Source organism: Salminus brasiliensis, chromosome 14 (assembly GCF_030463535.1).
Source record: "Salminus brasiliensis chromosome 14, fSalBra1.hap2, whole genome shotgun sequence".
In the NCBI taxonomy this organism is placed as follows: domain Eukaryota; kingdom Metazoa; phylum Chordata; class Actinopteri; order Characiformes; family Bryconidae; genus Salminus; species Salminus brasiliensis.
Genome location: NC_132891.1, coordinates 15,839,964 through 15,860,686, shown reverse-complemented (window position 1 = coordinate 15,860,686; position 20,723 = coordinate 15,839,964). Strand labels below are relative to the sequence as shown.

At 40.7% G+C, this 20,723-nt stretch overlaps 1 protein-coding gene across 1 annotated transcript; it reads left to right on the top strand.

Moving 5' to 3' along the window:
- Positions 1–224: 224 nt before the first annotated feature.
- tm9sf4 (transmembrane 9 superfamily protein member 4) lies at positions 225–20,049 on the top strand. Its single transcript, XM_072696571.1, has 18 exons — positions 225–257; positions 3,156–3,263; positions 3,490–3,589; positions 3,692–3,860; positions 5,755–5,899; positions 9,974–10,097; positions 10,422–10,540; positions 10,630–10,741; positions 11,776–11,846; positions 11,954–12,086; positions 12,171–12,252; positions 12,350–12,425; positions 13,784–13,867; positions 14,009–14,184; positions 14,789–14,852; positions 14,978–15,097; positions 15,643–15,732; positions 16,717–20,049. The coding sequence occupies exons 1-18, from the start codon at positions 225–227 to the stop codon at positions 16,864–16,866; spliced, it is 1,956 nt and encodes a 651-aa protein (XP_072552672.1). The 3' UTR covers positions 16,867–20,049.
- Positions 20,050–20,723: the final 674 nt, after the last annotated feature.

Here is a 20,723-nt window from a genome sequence, read left to right as displayed (position 1 = left end):
CATACAAAAAAGTAATGGTTTAACATCACTGTGTTTATTGAAACATGGGAGCCCGGTATTAATTATAGTTATGGCGAATCAGCGCTCAATAATGGCAGCTAGAGCAGGTGAGCAGGGGATGGAGCTGAGAACTAGTACCTGCGCGCGTCGCTTCTCACACACAAACGTACGCGCGCGAGCGCGACGCACACGCACACGCGCGCACATTTCCTGTGACGTCTCGAATGACACGTGTATTCAAGATGGCGGCCGCGATGGTAAGTTGAAACGCTAAGAGTGTGTTTTGAAAAATAAAGCCTGTCTGTGCTGATGTGACGGACACACTGCGGGCTGTGGAGCTGGATGTGAGGAAGAGTGTAACTGCTTATATTGTACATCAGGAAGGACTGCAGCCGCGTAACCGCTAGCTGTTCATCAACGGAGATGATCAGCTAGCCGAGCTGTTCCTGTAGCTGTAGTAGCGTTAGCTAACCTGGCTAGCTAGCAGTTACTGGATCTGTAGCTAAAACCTGCCTCGCCGAGGTTCCTTCAGTGCTGCACTGATTATCCAGTGATCTCTGGGGCAGAATAGACGATGGCTGGCTCCCCATTCCTCGTAGGCTCTTGTCGGTCCTGAGGTAGTGGGGATAGTGACAGTCCTGCTGATTGGAGTGGCATTCAGAGCTAATGTAATGCAGGGTTTCGCTTTGAGCAACACCTCGACCTGGACAATCCTTAATTTCGAGAGGCGTCCGGTCGCTGACCAGGATTTCTAAATGACACTTTTGCTTAAATGTGAAGAAATCAGTTACTTTTAGTGATCCTTGCCAGCCGGGTAGCTGCAAAGCCCAGTCCGAGGACTAAGCCTGGATTTCTGGACTGTAATGTTAAGGAGATCTGATCAGGAGATCTGATCAGGAGATCTGTTACTGTTACTGATGTTTGTGTAAAAATAGACCTTCTTTTAACAGGCTGTGTTATTTAGCTCGTCCTGTTTAGAAGTTATCACCCTGCCTTTATATATTGTTGAGCTTTTACACTTTTTCCCCAGATCCCATCAAATGAGGCTAGTCAGACGACATGTCCCGAGAACTAGTGTTCATTACTTTAAGCCACTTGTCAGTTTGATGGTAACATTTTTGGTAAGGTTGGAGCAAAATGAAAACAATGAAATGAAAGACAATTAGAGATGAACGATGGTATTGGAATCATATTTGTATCAATAGATTTATTAAAATTATAATAATGATCAGGCATGTCTAATAGTCTAATAATGTCAGACATGTGTAATAATGATCAGACATGTGTAATAATGATCAGACATGTCTAACAGTCTAATAATGTCAGACTGATAGTTCCCATACATACAAATACGTGTTGTAATGGATAAGCTCTGCTGGTGGTCAGAGAGGCTGACCCATCTCAAATTCATAGCATTTGGCTGATGCTCATGTACAGGGCTTTTACATTAGACACATGTTGGTGAAGTTCGCATTAGGAGTCTTGTCCAAGAGCTCTTGTTGGTATTGCATGGTGTGCTTGCCTAGCCAGGTAATCGAACCCTAGTCTGCCACAGGGTAAGCAGTGTTATTACCACTACACTACATTAGCCATCTTACAGATATTGAAATCCTGAGAATGATCCTATTTTACTATATTATCCCATATATCAATACTGAACATTAAATAAAAATATATTAAAAACAATTTAGGCTCCTACAATGAAGCTCTAGGGTCCTGTTTCAGGTCCGGATCCCAACGGTAAATCAATATTATTTGTCCAGCTCCTGCCCTTAACCTAAGTCTGCTCTCACCTGCAGTCTCTTGGAGACTAACTGACATCCAGAATTTGACTCAGTTCCCTACTGAAATAAAAAGCATAGACCAGCATAACTGGTCACCAGCCAAAAAAACATCATATTGTTGCTGTGATGCGAAATCCATTTTTGCTGTTTTTCACTTGACAGTCTGTCGGTTTTTATGTAAATGGACCAATAGAAATTCTCCAAAGTGACTTTCATTAAAAGTTAAATTTTTTTGCTCTTGCTGTAAAGTTGCCCTTTTAGAGAAACAAGTATAATTTATCATGACTGTGTTTTGTGCACTGATCATCCAGCCTGGACCAGCATAAACCAGCTTGGACCAGCATGGAGTTCTGTTTTTGGTTGAAATAATATAAGATCTGACCTGTTAAAGTGTGAGTGTAAATAATCAGCGAGACTTACACCACAGAACAGTCGAGGCTCTGTGACCTTCTCTGTAGCCTACAAAGCAATTTGCATGTGGCTCATGTTCAATGTGGTTGATTGTTCTGCACCTATATAGCTTTAGTTTACAAATGCGTATAAATGCTGTCGTCCTTTTGTGTTGTTTATATATGCAAATGTAGGGATAATTTTATGTAGGCTATAAATTCATTTGTGGGATCATCTGGATCATCACTGTTTCTGTAGCTCAAACTACTCTAGGGCTTATACACTGCACTCCTCAGCACTTGGCGACCCTGCTCTGTACCTGTACATGGTCTGACACTTTGTGGCTGAGCTACACTTCCACTTTTCAGTACATTTGGAAGGACAGTTACCCAATTATTTGAACACTAGCAATGCCCCCAACACTAGGAGGGTGAGGACTAGCACATGTCTCCTGATACATGCAAAGCCAGCCACCGCCTCTTTCCAGGAAAGTGCGACTTCCCAGCTCCAAAACGGCTAACAGTGATGTGGCATCAAGGGTAATTGTACTCTCTCTAAGTTCAGCTGCTGATGGCAAGCAGCATGACCCAGGATTTGAACTGTCACCTTAGTCCACTGTCCCCCTCGGAGCCCCCCGTAGTGCATCCTTCAGTTAAGAAAAGGAAAGAAATCCTGTATTGTCTGTGGCCTCGAATGGTCCAGCGGAATAAGGCACTGTCACTATGACCAGAGGATCAAATCTGGATCATGCTGCCAGCCATAGGCAGCCAGGGTCCCAGAGAGGGCACAGTTGGCCTGGCTCTCTCCAGGGTGGGTAGATGGCACTTCCTCTTTACATCACTCCAGTGTGGTGCAGATGGGAAATCTGCAATCAGTAATGATTCTGTCTAAGTTGAGATGCTGTGGAGTCTTTTTTTTTTTCTTTTTTTATTAAAACAATCTGTTAGAATCAGTCTGTGTTTGTGACTTTTTGTTCTGCAGGAGACGTGGGTCTTGCTGCTGCTCTCCACACTGCCTTTGGTCAAGCCCTTCTATGTGCCTGGTGTAGCACCCATGGATTTCCATCAGAATGATCCTGTTGATATCAAGGTAAGACTCAACTCCTGTAGTCTGGCTTTGTCTATGGCTTCATTCAGAGCCTCCCTGAGCCGGCACTGTAGATGTACATGAGCAAGTAGAATCCCGGCTATGCTCAATCAATACTGATGATAAAGGCCTTCACAGTATCTCATGTATCGACGTAAACCAGTATGTGATGTCTTGTTGTAACAAGACGCCTCTTTGAATGACCTATTTGCCATTTTCCTATGTGTAGGCAGTAAAGCTGACCAGTTCAAGGACGCAACTGCCCTATGAGTACTACTCCCTGCCTTTCTGTCGACCGGACAACGTTGTGTATAAGGCAGAGAACCTGGGTAATGTACTTGTGGTGTATCTAGTGTAAGTTGCATTAAAAAAAGAGGTGTGTTCAGGGATATGACTGGTCCTAATACTATTCACTTTTGCTTTCTCTACAGGCGAGGTTCTGCGAGGGGACCGTATTGTTAACACCCTGTACCAGGTGCAGATGAACCAGGACAAGAAGTGTGAGCTGGTGTGTGGAAAGCCAGACAAGCCCACAAAACTCACTGTGGCCAACAGCAAACTGATCGCTGAACGCATCCAGGAAGAGTACTACATTCACCTGTGAGCTCCTTTACCTTATTCAGCCGGTCTTCCAGCTAGTCTGTGTGTATAGATCAGCCCTCTTCACACACTAAACCCACAACATTACCAGGTTACTTTTACTAGGGCTGTGTATTGGCAGGAACCTGGCGATATGATGCGTATCACAATACAGAGGTTACCATTCAGTATATGGCAATAATAATCAAGCAAATGAACCACTGTCTGCCACGTGGTTAAACCAGTCATTAAGAATTGACTGATTCTGTGTTTTTGAGAATCAAGTAATGGTTGTTGGTACAGCCTAGTCAGTCTAATGTCACTGCCCTCCAAATTCTCCTTCCAAGCAAGAACGCCACGCTGTACTAATTAAGAGCCCTTTAACATGACTTCTAAAGCTCCATTCACCTAGTTCTATGACATGATTACATTTACTTGGCTCTGGGCCAGATGTCATAAATAGACACATAGTAAGATGATGTGATAAGGTTATCATGAGATAAATTGGGCTTCTCTTTGGTTTTATTGCTATTACAAGAACCAATTGCATTGGCCAATTGCATGCTTTATTAAATAGAGATGTAGTTGATTTGCTTTATTGTCTGTAGTTGAAATGGCTCACTGAGGGCTTAATCAGGTTTCTTTAATTGGAGTGTAATGCAGGGGAACTGCTGGTTTTGCTGGTTCTTGTTGGTCCAAGTTACATATGGTTAAAGCTCACCGTAAAATAAATTTGCGTAATTTTATCGAAAGACTCGCATCTGATTTGAATATACATGAGTTTAACAACCAAAAATAATAATCACAAATTAATCACATTTTAATTAATCACAATTATTTATGGTGCCACCAAATATTCAAAATAAAACTAAATAAAAAATTAAATGCGCATTAATATGCCCACAGCTGTCTTTGTAATAAAGCTGATATACTTTTTTTTTTTTGCCGGACTGCCTAGCAGGCCGATCTTAAAGAGGCAGTTTCGCTTTTGACTGACTGCCCAGCATCCGCGGTGTTAGAATAGCTACCATGGTGACTGCTGCCAGCCCCGGTCAGCATCTCTACTGCCACGTTAGCATCACAATCGCAACATTTGCATTGTTATTGTGGCATCAGCATTGCTAACGCAACGTTAGCATAGCTATTGCGGTGACCACCAGACTCGCCCAGCAACGCTATTGTGGCATTAGCATCACTACCCTCAGCATTGCTTCGAAGTGTTAGTCATGAGCCGTTCACATCTGAAAACTAGTAAAGATGTTGTCTACAGTTTAAGGCTCCGAAGGCGAGGCTTGAGTTGTTTTTTTTGTTTTTTTTTACCAGGCAGGGTCACATGAAATGGTACACTAAACATAACAGATGTCGTTTTATTCCACACAGCACCTTTTCCAAAATAATGAGCACATAGTTTTGGTCCCAAACTCTTTGTCACTGCATTGTTGAATCGCCATTGACTATTCTAAGCAGCCGATGGTGTCCAGCCCAACTAGGCTTACCTGTTTTTTCTTGTTTACACACACACACACACACACACACACATTGATTTAAACAAATGGTTTGACTGCTAACTTTTCATTTATAGACACATCGTAATATGCTTCTGTAGTGAATTACTATGAAATGTCTGTGGTGTTTGTACTCAGCCAGTTTAGTATGAATACATGTAACCCATAAGCAAAGTGACTAGAGGTCTGCACAGAATATGGACATGTTCCATATTCACACAGTAGATGCTATATTCAGTGCGGCCATAGTTGTTGCATTAAGCTTTAAGATCTCTTGGTATCTATTAGCTATTAAACCATTAACCTTCTAAAGCATCCACTCACTCACTCACTCACTCACTCACTAATGCCTACAAGAATTTACACTCCTGTGCAGGTAAAAGCTCTAACTGAACGATGTCCGTGAACAGTATTGCAGACAACCTTCCAGTGGCCACAAGGCTGGAGTTTTACCCAAACAGAGAGGCAGGAACAGACGAGGAACAGAAGAAAGACCTGATGAAAGATGTGCAGTTTGAACACGGCTACAGGCTGGGTTTTACGGACAGCAACAAGGTAGGCCTGCCGCTTCTCTCTGCTGCTGCTTAATCGTGACTTGGGTATGCAGGCCAGCAGCCTGTGGACTCAGGGTGGGATCTCTAAACATTTGCTCAGAGGGCAATATTTATCGCATCCTGCTCTGCTGTGTGTCCTCTATTGTACCTGTAGACTGCCGCATCCACCTTTAATTCTCATTCTCTTTGTCTCTGAAGTGCCTCGGTTTTAAAGCCAAGGTCCACCCAACCGCACACCAAAGTCAATTTGCTGTGTCTGTGCTTCCCGTTATGACGCCAAATGCGCCCTTGTACGTTTAGGTCCCGCCTTGGAACGTCATGAAAATCTCAAACCTGTTTGACACATGTTTGACAAGATTTCTTGGTGGTTTTTGGGACATTAAAACAGGGTTCATGCTTCCTTCATCCCTCACTACAGTATAGATAAATGTGGCGGTTGCTTGTGTTGCTGTCGTCCTGTGATTTCTGTGACTACTGTTTGCTATAAAACACCTGTAGCATCTTCAGATTTATTGAAATGCTGATAACTTTTCTGATTAGATTGTTCTGGACTAAGTAAGGGAGGTGATGTGTCCCTTTAACTTCTTATGGACCACTACACCACCACTAAGAGCTATTTTACTACTTGTATCCATGGGTGGGCATTATGACGATATTTTTGTTATAATGATACACATGTTTTGCGAAGGATATCGAGGATATCGTCAGTGCTTAATGAAACCCTGAACAACTGCATGTTTCAATACAATCTGTGAAATTAGTCTGTATTGGGCTGTAATTAGTAATCACTGTACTTAGTATGGGGCAGTATTTGAATAGTAGTTTGTAAGAATCTGCCCCTACTGATGCAATTTGCCTGTGATTTTGTGTACAGTGAAAGTCGTTAAATATTGATATACTATGTTCCATCCCTACTTGTATCTGTTTTCCTAAAACTGAGAGCCTTTAAGAAATGCTGCTGTGGTGAACTGTGTGACTGATGTAACACAAAAAAAAACAACAGATCACTTGATTTTGTTGAGATTGGTTAATCCCCAGCTTAACCTGGTAGATTTTACAGAAGGGATGCTCAGACCTTTTGGTTTTGAGAATTTGGTAGACTGGAAATGCATCTTTTAATTGGCTACAATGTTTAGTCCAGGCTTCAACAAGAGAAGCAAACCAGCTTTATTCCATCAATCCAAACAGGATGCAGTAAGTGGAATTAGAAGTTTATTGGGAGTTTTCTAGGAGATTTTAAGCTAATTATTTAACTGCAATGCTTATTATTACAGCTCCAGAAAAAATTATTCTTTGGTTTTACTATTTATAGGCAATGTGTTTAGGGAAATTAACATTCGTGTTCATTTAATTTCATTAACCGTGGACAACATTTCCCTTAAATTCCAATTAAAAATATAGCTATTTCGAGCATTTATTTGCAGAAATGACAACAGCCCAAAACCAACTGCTCAAATAATGCAAAGAAATTATTATTATAATTATATATAATAATTATAACACAAAGAAATATTTGAACTTTAAGGGCATTCAAAAATTCAAAAATTTCACTATGGTGAAATAACCTTAACTGCCAATCACAGCTTTACTGTCTTGGCAGGCTCTCCATTAGTCTTTCACATTGCTGTTGGGTGAAGTTATGCTATTCAAAGTCTGCAAACTCAGCTAACTCAGCTTTGTTTGATGAAATGTCTGGAATAAAATGGCTGCCATAGCTCTATATAAATACATGCATAAATGCATATGTCCACACACACACACACACACACACACACACACACACACACACTACAACGGTCCAGCCACACTGTCGCACAGTCCTCACCCAGTACACCATGATTTCAAAATTTCAGAATATCTCTGAATACTTGTTTATTTTCAGTCGATAAAGAATAAAGAAAGAAAAGGCGTAAATCGTGTGAGGCACTCTAGGGCTGGGCGATATGGTAAAAATATTATCTGGATATTTAAAGCCAACCTCACAATACACAACAGTTATTGCGATATTTTGACATGCCAACAAAAGAGTAGGTCCAGAGTCTGTGCCTAGAGCACCATTCGCATACAGTGCAAGTGACCAAAAATCAAAGGTCATAGTGATGTAAGCTGTTGTTTCTCAATGCAGTGTTCAGAGCCCACCGGATAGCCCACATATGTGCTCTAGCCTGTTTAGCAGTGTGCATTTGTCAAATATTCAGTGATTCAGGGTTCGTTACAGCAAAAATGTAGACTGTCTGGCTGGACTGAGAAACAATCATGTAGGCAACCGATATAGACCACAGATATGCAGGTCTTTAACATGACAGCAATAGAACAAGATTTTCGAGGTGTCAGGAATGTAAATACAACACGGTTTACCGGATTTGGCATATTTCTCCTATATATTTTCTCCTATATTTCTCTCGCTAGCAATATTTCTTCTTTAAAATCACTGGTTGGTCTCTAAAACTGTTCTTATCATCCCAACGTTCAATTCACCAGTACTGCTGTTTACTGTTATGAGTAAAAACAATACAGAAACATGTATACAGTAGTTTCCTAAAAAAAATTGTGTGAATTATTTATTTTTGGGGATGCACAGATGCCTCTTTTTCCTTTCCAACACAGATACCACATTTATCTGATGATTACAGGGTACTGATACCAACTCTGACTTAATTAATAGATATGATATGTATAATGTTCCACTTTTTATCAGTTGTACTATTTTTATGTCTTATCCCAATCAAGACATAATAAGCTTGAAAAAACTGTATTTTCTGGTTGAGCAACTGTACATTTGAAGTTTCAGAGATCTGAAAAAATCTAAATGGTCACAGTACATAAGCTGTTAAGTTTGACCAAACAGCTTAAATTGGTGTTTAAAATTCACATTTCTGAGCAGTGCAAAAAATGCCTGTTTAGAAACAAAAAAGCACTTATGCAGCAATTTCACACTCAAGTACACGTCTCTATGTAAAAAGGTACTAAACTATAATGGTATTGGTATCGGTGCAACACTGTTTAGTTTTTTTTTTTTTCTTGACCGTGTCATGAGTTGTGTGTCATGATTTCTCATCTTTTTTTGTGGTAATTGTGAACTAAAATGCTTGCTTAAAGCAGAAATTCTCAGAAGTTTGTGGGAATATATTTCGGTAGTATTTTAAATGAAAAAATGTTTGAATATGATAATATTTATATTTAACTTGCTGTAAATGTAAGTTAATTAGTCCACCAAGAACATGCAAAGCAACATATTATAGAATTGTTATAAATTCTCAAAGAATAATCTACTTTTAAAGATGACTCAGAACACTGGAATGAAAATTGACACTCTGATAGATAATTCACACAACTGTAATATTCAAGAAATCTGAGAATGTTTTCAAATAATGTGCTTGGGACTAATTTTGTTGCATTCTGTTGGTAATATTATATAATTCTGCCAAAGGTCTAACATCACTGTGCTATAAAAAGGGATTTGTTCTTTTAACATAAAAAAAATACCATGTGGTGGTAAGCAGTTGAACTGGGTCTCAAATAAATACTTTGAATAAAAAAAATGGTTCCAAGTATTTCAGTTGAATGAACCCAGTTCAATTGCTTTACTACTTGTGTACCACATGAAGTCCTTTTTTAGGCTGAACTGATGAATCAGTTTTTACAGTGTGGGGTTTACATTGTCTCACAATGTCTCATATGTGTCTGTTATAAAGTCCATTCACCTGTTCCATTGCTGTAGCAGTGGCTACAATAACAGCCATACAACCTGCAGTGGTGCTTACACGTTTATGAACCTTTACAATGTTCTGCATAAATGTGACCTAAAACTTCATCAGATTCATCAAAAATACTAAAAAAGTAGATATGGAGAACAAAACAAACAAATGAGACAAAACAAATATTAATTAAATAATTCTTAAGGGTTCACAAGCTTTCAAGCACCACTGTACATCAAACAGAACTGTACCATAGGTGGAAAGGTCATTGGCTTGGATTTAGTGCTTACAATCAGATCAGGTTTGAACGCCCAAGCTGTTTACAGTTCTGCACAATATATGGTATCTTTCAACAGTTATTTTTCCTTTCCCCACAGTTCTATTTGCACAACCACCTGTCCTTCATCCTGTACTACCACAAAGAAAAGGTGGAGGACCAGGACGAGCCAACTTACCGCGTTGTGCGCTTTGAGGTGGTGCCGCAGAGCGTGAAGCTAGAAGGTAATGCCTTTCAGGCTGTTACTAGGAAGTGTGAATAGCAAATGAGCATTCTCTTAACATCCCGGGGATGTGGGAGTCATCTGAAACTGAATCTGGTAGACTGATACAAAAAAGCGGAGTGCAAAAGTGGCCAGTTCAACTATGCAAATTATTTGAATTTGAGAAATGTAACTACTTGCTGTTGGTTGGCGCTACCTTTTCAGTTGGGCTGCACGTTATTGTGATCCTGGTCTGGTTCAAATCCCAGTCACACTGCTAACTAATTTCATCCCTAATTGTTTGATTCTATCTGTCTGCCTGTCTTTTACCCTCTTGCTCTCCTAGACCTGAAGGCTGATGGGACAGGTTCGTGTACGTTACCCGAGGCCAGTGGATCTGCCCCTCAAGAGATAGACCCATCCAAAGAGAACAGTGTGCTCTTCACTTACTCTGTGCACTGGGAGGTGAGACAGTATCCTTCACCTTTTCATCACAGTCCACATCTCTCCTGCACTGGTCTAATGCCTCTTGTGTTTCCTCTTGTGTTGTGTAGGAGAGTCAGGTGAAGTGGGCATCTCGGTGGGACACGTACCTCACTATGAGTGATGTGCAGATTCACTGGTTCTCCATCGTCAACTCTGTGGTTGTCGTCTTCTTCTTATCAGGTAGATGAACATTGTTATAAGAGAGTCATTGTGTAGACATGTAGGGCGCTGACAAGGCAGCTCCAGCACCATCCCAATTTTCCGTTGACTTGACACTGGAGCAGAGGTTTGAGGACTTGAGACTTGCTTGACTAACGACTCAACTTGATTTTGACTTGGTATTTATCTGCAGTGCAACCTACAAGTAAGCTATCATGGAAGGGGCTATTCCATTTTATTAAAAAAAAGATTGTAGGATTGTGCTGTTGATGCCTGACTGTAGTAAGATGAAAACAGTAATATGCAAAATTAGTAAGGGTAAAGGTGCACGTAGTGACCAAACCACCTCCATTTCAACATCCAACTTCATCCGTCACCACCCACATGCTTTTTTAGCTGACATATTTGCTGCTCAAACATTAGCTAGAAACCTATGCCAAATCCACCTGCTGAACATGTTTGGCCATGGACGTTCTGCATAGTGGTTATTCACCTTATGTTTCTAGGCAGCAGGATACTAGCTATTAGCTTGCTGCTTATGTAATTCCACTTCCTACATGTATGTGATGCAGCATTCAGAAATTGGATGGAAGCTGGGTGGGTCATCAGAATTTCGTATGACTTGTGTCTTGCTTGACTTGAGCAATCACTTGCCTTGTCTTTCTTGGCTAATAGCGATGACTCGACTCGACTTGTCTTGCATGATTCCAACCACAGTAACTTGGGACTTGAGACTTGCTTGTGGCTAAGATTAGATTATACCAAGAAATCCTGTATTGGAAAAGACGCTAACACTATGGCCTGAGGATTGGAAGTTTGAATCCCGGGCTGTGCTCCTCGCCATCAGCAGCCGGAGCCCATGAAGGCACAGTTGCCTGTGCTCTCTCTGGATGAGTGAAATTGCACCCCTCATCACTTTCATTGTAATGCTGGCCGGCACAGGCATCAGTTGGCTGATGTATCAGACTCAAACAATGTACAACTTGCCAGATTAAAAGAAACAGTCAGATGGCTAGACTGTGTTTACTGAGTTTGTGTACCTTTATCAATTTCAGGCATCCTGAGTATGATCATCATCAGGACGTTGAGGAAGGACATTGCCAACTACAACAGAGAGGACGACATTGTAAGCAGATCATCTCTGCCTGTGCTCTTATGATGGAGTCTCAAGAGAGACTGCCTAACTATTAACTAAACTCTCTCTCTCTCTCTCTTTTGCTCTCACACAAACAGGAGGACACCATGGAGGAGTCTGGCTGGAAGAACGTTCACGGAGACGTGTTCCGGCCACCCCAGTATCCCATGATCCTGAGTTCATTGCTTGGTTCAGGGATCCAGCTCTTTTGCATGATCCTCATTGTTATCTGTGAGTATAACACACAGGGAAACAGTATATCATTACCAGACAAAGGCATTTTACTGACCCATGGGGTGTGTGTCTGTGTTGAAGTTGTGGCCATGCTGGGCATGTTGTCTCCATCCAGTCGGGGGGCTCTGATGACCACTGCTTGCTTTCTCTTTATGTTCATGGGGTAAGGTGAAATTCATGTGTGTATATTTACAGTATGTGTATATAATCGTGAACGTGCACATTGTAAGTGTGTGTTTGGCCTATGGCTGTGTCTGCAGTGTGTTCGGAGGATACTTTGCTGGTAGGCTGTACCGCACTCTAAAAGGCCACAGATGGAAGAAAGGAGCTTTCTGTGTGAGTAATCACATTAATGCTTGAATCCAATACAACCGTAATGGCTGGAATTGGTAAAAAAAATATTGTACATATGTAAAGCCACACTGTTGAAGTTGTTTAGTGTTGTTGTAGTCTTACAGACCCCAGAGACAATAGTCTCTTTCACCATCGAATCCTGGTACATTACAGACATTACCTTTTTGGGTAATTCAGTCATGCAGACTGAATTCCAGGGTTGCGCAGGTTCATACTAGCCATACTATTCCTTGTACACAGAAGTGAAAAAGCATGAAAGGTCAACAGTACGCCTGCAGAACCACACAATATCTTGCGGCATGGAGGCTATTTACATGTAGGGAAACCCTGCAAATTGCTCAGTTGCTTTCTTGTAGGCTGCATATCCCTGAGCATTCTCTACTATATTGAATAGTATGTAAAAAAAAATAAAAAAAATAGTTCACCACCATTAGAAGGGCATTAGGTAGGGTTTATGTAAAGCAGAGAAATGTGGTTTGGCGCATCTGTGTGCTACCTAATGAAAAATAACATTCACACTTATTGCATTTAGCTGATGTGACTTACAAGGTTACTTGAATTACAGAGGTGGGCCAATGTAGTGTTAGGATTCTTGCCCAAGGACCCTTATTGGTGTAGCGCAGCATGGTCACCCAGAATAGGAATCCAACCCACACGTGTTGTGGTAGCTCACTGGCAGGTAGTGGTGTGGTGGTTGTGCCACACCAACCAATAAACTCTTAATTTGTGCTTAATGAGAATAAACAGCCTATAGTGGAGATACAATACATTTAATATGATGATCATGTTTACATGTCATTTTAACTGAAAATATTGAATTTGCTTTGTAGATGTCGTGCATATTTCACACTAGAGACAGTAAAAGTCTGTAAATAGACTTGCTGCCTGCATTACATCATCCCAAATCATTCAGGATGGCCCATTTCAAGTGGTTTGCCATGTTAAATGTTGTTGAATGATCAGCAAATTCTTGCAGACAGAGCCTAAAAAAAGCATCATTTGCAGCATCCTCCTCCTCAGTTTCTCAGCTTTAGCTTGCCTCAACAGTTGACCACCAGCACTAGAGCATAAACATATTCCCATTATTTATAATTCTTCAATAAAATGTAATCATTGTGCCTTTCTGTAAGCTTTTGTCTGTTCTACAAAACTAAAAAAAAACTCAGCTGCTCAGCTTGAAGAATCTCAGTCGACGGACTGGTCTCCGACTGATGATTCGACTCCTCGACTTTCAGGAAGCAGCGCTACTGTTGTACATTTTGACACTTGACCATGACGTGTGCTAGCTTTTGAGAAACTGGCTAAATTTCTGCCACATTTTGTTTCCCCTCTCTTCATAGACTGCCACTCTGTACCCTGCGGTGGTTTTCGGAATCTGTTTTGTGTTGAACTGTTTTATCTGGGGAGAGCACTCCTCTGGAGCTGTGAGTATCTGTGCAGTCTGCTATTACTCTCCACCTCCATTTCATTTACCCACTGAACTCTCAAGTCAGATTTACAGGTTTGCAGATAATCCACCAAAACTGAATGAATTATGAGTTATGAATTTGAGTTGTCCTTCTCAGGTCCCTTTCACCACTATGTTGGCTCTGTTGTGTATGTGGTTTGGGATCTCCATGCCTCTGGTGTACTTGGGCTACTATTTCGGCTTCCGCAAGCAGCCATACGACAACCCGGTGCGCACCAACCAGATCCCACGGCAGGTGCCAGAACAGCGCTGGTACATGAACAAGTTTGTCGGGTGAGTTAATTGAAGACTTTCGGTGTTAACCAAATACCTGTTGGTGACAACCTAATTTTTAAACCTAATCTCCTGCCTCAGTGAAGTCAACAGTTTCCTGATGAATGCTTTTCCGAGCACACAGAAACATTTAACAAATGCTCTGTGGTAAACAACTAATCCGATACAGATGCGTGTTCTGCCATTATAAACTGGTAAAGAAAAATATGAAAACCAGAGTAGTAAGAGTTGTAAACAGACTGTGAGCTGTAATGACTAGGTTGGTTCATTTTAAATTTGAAAAAACAATATTTTTGTTGTTTTGATTATCAGTTGAAGTAATTTGAAAACGAAAAGTCTGTGTTTTTGAGCAAACATAATAAGTAAGAGTTCCTATATATTAAAAAAATAAACATGCCTGGGATATGGATTTCATACAGTGATAGACTGCTGAAAGTTAATGTTCATATTCCTGCAGACTTTTACGGCAGCAACCGCCAAAGACCTGAGCTCTTGTGTCCTTCACAAATAATTCACAATATGTATAAACACAGCCTCAAATCACGCAAGGCTCAGCACTTGCCAGAGAGAATATTCATTGACTGTGTTTGTTCTACTCATGTAGGATTCTGATGGCCGGCATTCTTCCATTCGGTGCTATGTTTATTGAGCTCTTCTTCATCTTCAGTGTAAGTCTGATCTACCCCGTAAAAACTCATGGCCAGTCCATAGAGAGAACCGTGTTGCTTTCACTGTTTGTATTCTGGAGAAAATAAATAATGTTATCTGCATTCTTATGATGTGTTCTCTTTAGGCCATCTGGGAGAACCAGTTCTACTATCTTTTTGGCTTCCTGTTCCTGGTCTTCATCATCCTAGTGGTGTCCTGCTCACAGATCAGTATCGTCATGGTCTACTTTCAGCTCTGTGCAGAGGTGTGTGTTCTGGTTGTTCATAATGAATGGAGGTTGGCTTTTCTGATTTGCAACTGGCACTTGTTGGAGTAAGCCTTTAGATTAGTGTCAGTTGTCATCAATGCTGTCCCTCAGTAAAGTGTTGACTTTATAGCGTTTGTTCTTTATACTTGATTCTGTGCTTTGAGGCACTAAATTGTGCCTCTAGAGCTGATTGGCACCATAGAGCTCATTCTGTCATAGAAAATGGTTATATTGATAAATTAGGTTAATTATGCAGTTATTAATCCTCATACAGAAACATCTTTGTGAATTATTAACATATATTGCCCACAGGGTTCTATTTTAGGCTCTATAAAAGTGATGTTAATTATGACAGTAGTATGAGTGTAAAGAACTGAACAGTGGGCTTACATACAAGGTCTGGCGGGCCATGTTTTACCTTTAGAGTGTATATCTTGTTTATATCTTTAGAAATAAAAATGTACCTATGGAGCACTCTTTTTTTTGACAGTGTAGATTGCTGAAGTAACAAGTCAGTTACTGTGTCTTCGTTCTCCCCACAGGACTACCGATGGTGGTGGAGGACTTTCCTAGTGTCTGGAGGCTCTGCGTTTTATGTACTCGTCTACGCCATTTTTTACTTCGTCAATAAGGTAACTTTAGAACTTGACATTTAGGATCCTGAGTCAAAACTAGGCTCAGCTTTGGAGAGGTTCATCTCTTGGTTTTAGTGGCTGTTGCTTCTTTACATGTTGCACGCTGGCTTAGAACTAGGAGCCGCACTTTTAATCAAGCCGAAGTTTCCTGAAATGAGTTTCCTCAAATGAGCCATGCTTCATAGACACATCACTATAGATTAATCACTAATGCTTCACAACTGAGTATTTAGAGAGTAGTTTGTTTCCTTTCCCCTGTTAAAGCAGAAAAACCTGTAACTTGGCAGTACAGGTGAACTTCAGGATTCATCACTGCTGTACAGTAGGCCTGTTACGTTTCTTTTTTGCCTTTTTTAGCCTTAGATTTTTACAATGGTTATTATGTTCAGCACAAACTGACAACAAAAAGAAAAGGATAGAAGTCAGCTCAGAGCTGTGAATCCAGGACTGATGCATGCTGATAAAACGCTGAGAGTGGGCTCAGAGTGAATATCAGATTATCAGCTAACAGCACAAAAGGTGATTGGTCAGTCTTTATATGACAGTGGTAACGCATCCAGCATGGCCACTGTGGTGTGTCAGTAGAGTGAATAGTTTGACCAAACGGGACAGCTGTGCTGTATAGTGAACTTCAATGGAGAAGTGCTCTTCTGTGCTTTGCCACTAGGGGCTAGCAAACTTCAAACTGGGTGATCAGACTGGCCTGCTGGTACACTTGCACGCTCCAAAACCTGTACCCACAGCTTTATAATGCCTGTCTGTTCTAGTTTGAGTATGTATAAAAGTATATTGTTTATTTATTATTACCACATTGTGGTGTATGTAAATAGTTTGAACAAAATTGTGTGCATGTTTGATTCTTGGGTTGTCTTGTTTTTAAAATGTTGTCTTTGAAAGAGAAAATTACATTTGCGTGAAATAATATGGAATGTTGTTATAGATTTTTATTAATATTTCTTTTCTCTCCCTTTCTCTCTTCAGCTGGACATTGTGGAGTTTATCCCCTCCTTGCTGTATTTTGGCTACACGGCTCTCATGGTTTTATCCTTCTGGCTCCTGACTGGGACTATCGGCTTCTACGCAGCTTACATGTTCATACGCAAGATATACGCCGCCGTCAAAATTGACTGAGCCGCGGTCCTCCTGCATTTTTGTTACCTTCGTTTTTTGTTTATTTTTGTATTATTATTATTATTATTATTTTTTATTTTATTTTTTTTTTTTTTAAACCTTATGGTGTGTCGAGCAAGCACTGACATGATGGTGTATGTGTATGCATGTGCGAGTGGCTGTCGGTATGCGCGCACGAGGTGTGTGACGTGAGGCTGCGCCCCCTGCTGACTGGTGGGGAAAAGGGGGGGAAAAAAGGCAGGTGCTTTGTGCAGAGACTATTCAACCATGTGCTTCAGTCTCCCATCCTCACTCAGTCGCTCGTCCACTGAAACACAGAGGTTGCATCGTTATGGACTAGAATTATTCCTTTTTTTGTTTGTTCATTTGTTTTAAATTGAAATCATGGTTTCCTTTTGCACCACTTGGGCCAAAGTGTGTTTTTTTGTTTTTTTTTGAGGGGGGTGGGTTATCTGTTAGCATAATGAAGCAGTGGGACGTCTGGGGACGGGCAAATACTTAAATATTATAATTTTACAAATTTACTTTAGTTATCTTTGAATACTGTATATTTAATTTTCAATCTGTTCCCAAGTCTCTGATTCAAACTAGTGTTGTACTGTTGTACAGAAATGTGTGTGTGTGTGTGTGCGTGCGTGCGTGTGTATGCAGCATGCTGGAGGAAAGGTGGTCAGTCTGTGGTCGTTGAGCATACGCTGAATACTAGAGTTATGGCCTGAAGACATGATAAAGGAACAAAGGACATTAAAAGAAAAGAGAGAAAAAAATCCTTACTGGTGTCTTTCCCCAAACTGTTGTGGGCAGTTTACCGAACCCAAACCAGTATCCAGTACCAACTGTATCTGTTATGAAGAGCCAAGAAAATGTTCTTCTCCTTTTGAGACGTTCCCTGTTCCCCAGCGTGTACTAAGGTGCGACTCAGGTGAACTGTGAAAGCCTGAAGGGTGTCCAGCGCTGTACTACACATTCCATTACCCTGAATTCCAGTGGCCGTTGTGCGGTGCATTTAAGCCTGGCTATGGAAGACACCAAATGATTTTTCCCATATAAGGTTCTAGCCTGTGAGCACACAGTGTATGTCTGTCATTTAACTTTCTGTCAAAGTTTGAAACTTCTTAACTTTCTAATATTCTTTCTAGGAAAAACAATTCTGGAGAATCACTGTTAATAGGTCTAGAGCTTTCAGCAGACTTCGATGGTTTCTTAGTTCCATGTGTTGCCGTTACAGCAGTGCACGACACAAGCAGGGCATAAGCCATGGTCCAGGGGAGCTAAAAGGCTAAGAGGTAGCAGTTTTTAAAGATCAACGTCTTTGTCCACTTGGTGTGTTTGAGGTTGGAGAAGCTGCATCTTCATAAACCAGCAGTTCTCAAACTGGTCCTCCAGACAGTCCAGCCCTTTTGCTATGAACGGAGCAAAGAATGTAGACCGTTTTGGGAACACTAGAGGACTGGTTTGAGAACCACTGTTGTAAATTACTTGTGCTGGTTGGTTGATTGACTGATTTCTTTGTGATTGTGATTCAAACTTGGCTCTGTTTTGATACTGACCTCCATCTCCTCCTGCTTCTTTGGGCCGAGAATTGGTGGATCTTTAAGGACCTTTCTGTCTTTTTGTTTGTTTTGTTTGCTTGTTTTTTATTTGAGGAGGTCATTCTAACAACGGACACTGGTAGATCTGGTGATCCACCACTAGTGTTTCCTAACGACACTGGAGTAAAAGCAGTGGTGAACAGAACCAGTGCACAGCGCAGTTACAACTACAACCCCAGTTTACCTCTTGTATGTTTCCATACAATTAAAGGACTAATTTAGCAAAAAAAATCTAGTAAACATTACTCATCACTTACCTACAGGTGCAGCCGATCAACCAAGAAATGTTTTACATCTGACCTCTACTTCTTCAGTTTACAACAGTAGATGCTAGGCTAACAGTGCTAACAAACACTGGTCTTCGACTGTCACCAATCGTCATCTCTGTAAATACATGCAGAAATAATCCTTCATTTGCTTTCAAAATCAAGTTTACTTTAAAACAAGTTTAAAGTAAAAAGCGGTAAGTGGTAAGTCATGTTGGTCTGACTTTTAACTAAACTTTTCCTTTAAAGGAGCATTCCAGCGTTTTCATCAGCCGTACCTTCTGCTTCAGTGCCAGTCCACAGGCTTCAAATGGGCGTGGGTGAGTTGAAATGATTGCCCATGGTCATTGACAAGCCCCTGAGATCAGGCTGGAAATGCTGGAGTGCTCCTTTAATACACCACACCTAAGCAGTCATTCTGAGCAGTATGAAAGCCACCCTTCTTCTGTCTCTTCTGGAATTAACTGAGGTTTCTTAGAGATGATTCATCTGTTTGTATCCGAATGCAAGGACTATGGGAGAAAATCTATTTTCTAAACTACATACTTTTTCTTGCCTGTTGAGTGTGTGTGTGTGTGTGTAACTGCGTGTGTCTACAGTGGATGTAAATACACCGCTTTGTACCGTTGCGTTCTGGCTTTTTGTGGAGCTCTGTATGTACCGACCATGTCCTTGTTTTTAGTCGAAAGCATGTTTATTTTTTAACAAACCTTTATGGCCCTCCTTCCTTAAACGAATGTCAAGTTCTACAATGTATGAAATGAATAAAAGTGCCGACGAGTTGAGATTTGAAAAGCTGTCTGTCCCAAAACCTGTGCTTGCTTGTACATTCAGAGCAGGGCTGCCCAAGGTGCGAGTACCCCATTAGTGTGTTAGATAGCTAGCTACCATTTGGCCGGTCAGAAAGCGACCCCATCCCCATCACTCAATGAAAAAATAAACGTTTGTAGGTGAAATCTAATAAACATAATTTATCACTTACCCCAGAAGCCGTCGATCAGCCAAGACAGGCAGGATATCTGACATGTGCTTCATTAGATAACAACGGGAGATGCTAGGCTAGCCAACACCGTCACCAAGCTCACCTCAATAAATATAGGATTTGGTCCACTAGAGTTACCCAGCACTTCATAAAAACAGACATTTTTATGTTTTATTTAAGTGTTTAAGAACAGACATGTATGTTAATGATATGAGAGATTTTATGCCTTCAGTGTTTGTATATTGTTTTTCAACGGCAGCTGCTAGGCTAGCTAGCTAACACCGTCACAAACTTTAACGGTTACCAAGCTCACCTCAATAAATATACGATGGTCCACCAGAAAGTTGCCTATCATTTAATTAAAACATTTTTATATTATATGAAAGTGTTAAAGAACCGAAATATATGGTAATATTATGCCTCTTGTATTTGTATCGTTTGTTTTTCGACGGGACGTGCTTGACTAGCTATAGCTAACAAACACTGGACTTCAACGGTCACCAAGCTCACCTCAATAAATATAGCTAGCTAGCTACGATTTGGTCGATCAGAAAGTTACCCATCATTTAATTAAAACACAGACTTTTCTGTATTATATAGGATTGTTTAAGAACTGAAATTAATGTTGATGTTATTAGAGGCTTTACTTCTTCTGTATCTGTATTTTGTTTGTTTTTAGCGGGAGCTGCTAGGCTAGCTAGCTAACACCGTCACAAACTTTAACGGTCACCAAGCTTACCTCAATAAATATACGATGGTCCACCAGAAAGTTACCCATCATTTAATTAAAACATTTTTATATTATATGAAAGTGGTTAAGAACCGAGATATATGGTAATGTTATGCCTCCTGTATTTGTATCGTTTCTTTTTCGACGGGACGTGCTTGATTAGCTAGCTAACAAACACTGGACTTCAACGGTCACCAAGCTCACCTCAATAAATATAGCTAGCTAGCTACGATTTGGTCGACCAGAAAGTTACCCATCATTTAATTAAAAGACTTTTCTATATTATA

What these genes read in the sequence shown, in the direction of transcription:
- tm9sf4 (XM_072696571.1), top strand. Translation starts at nt 225, where the DNA reads ATGACACGTGTATTCAAGATGGCGGCCGCGATG. An exon ending in GCAGAGCGTGAAGCTAGAAG is followed by an intron (nt 10,098 to 10,421) that starts GTAATGCCTTTC and finishes TTGCTCTCCTAG; the next exon opens with ACCTGAAGGCTGATGGGACA. An exon ending in TTTTTTACTTCGTCAATAAG is followed by an intron (nt 15,733 to 16,716) that starts GTAACTTTAGAA and finishes TTCTCTCTTCAG; the next exon opens with CTGGACATTGTGGAGTTTAT.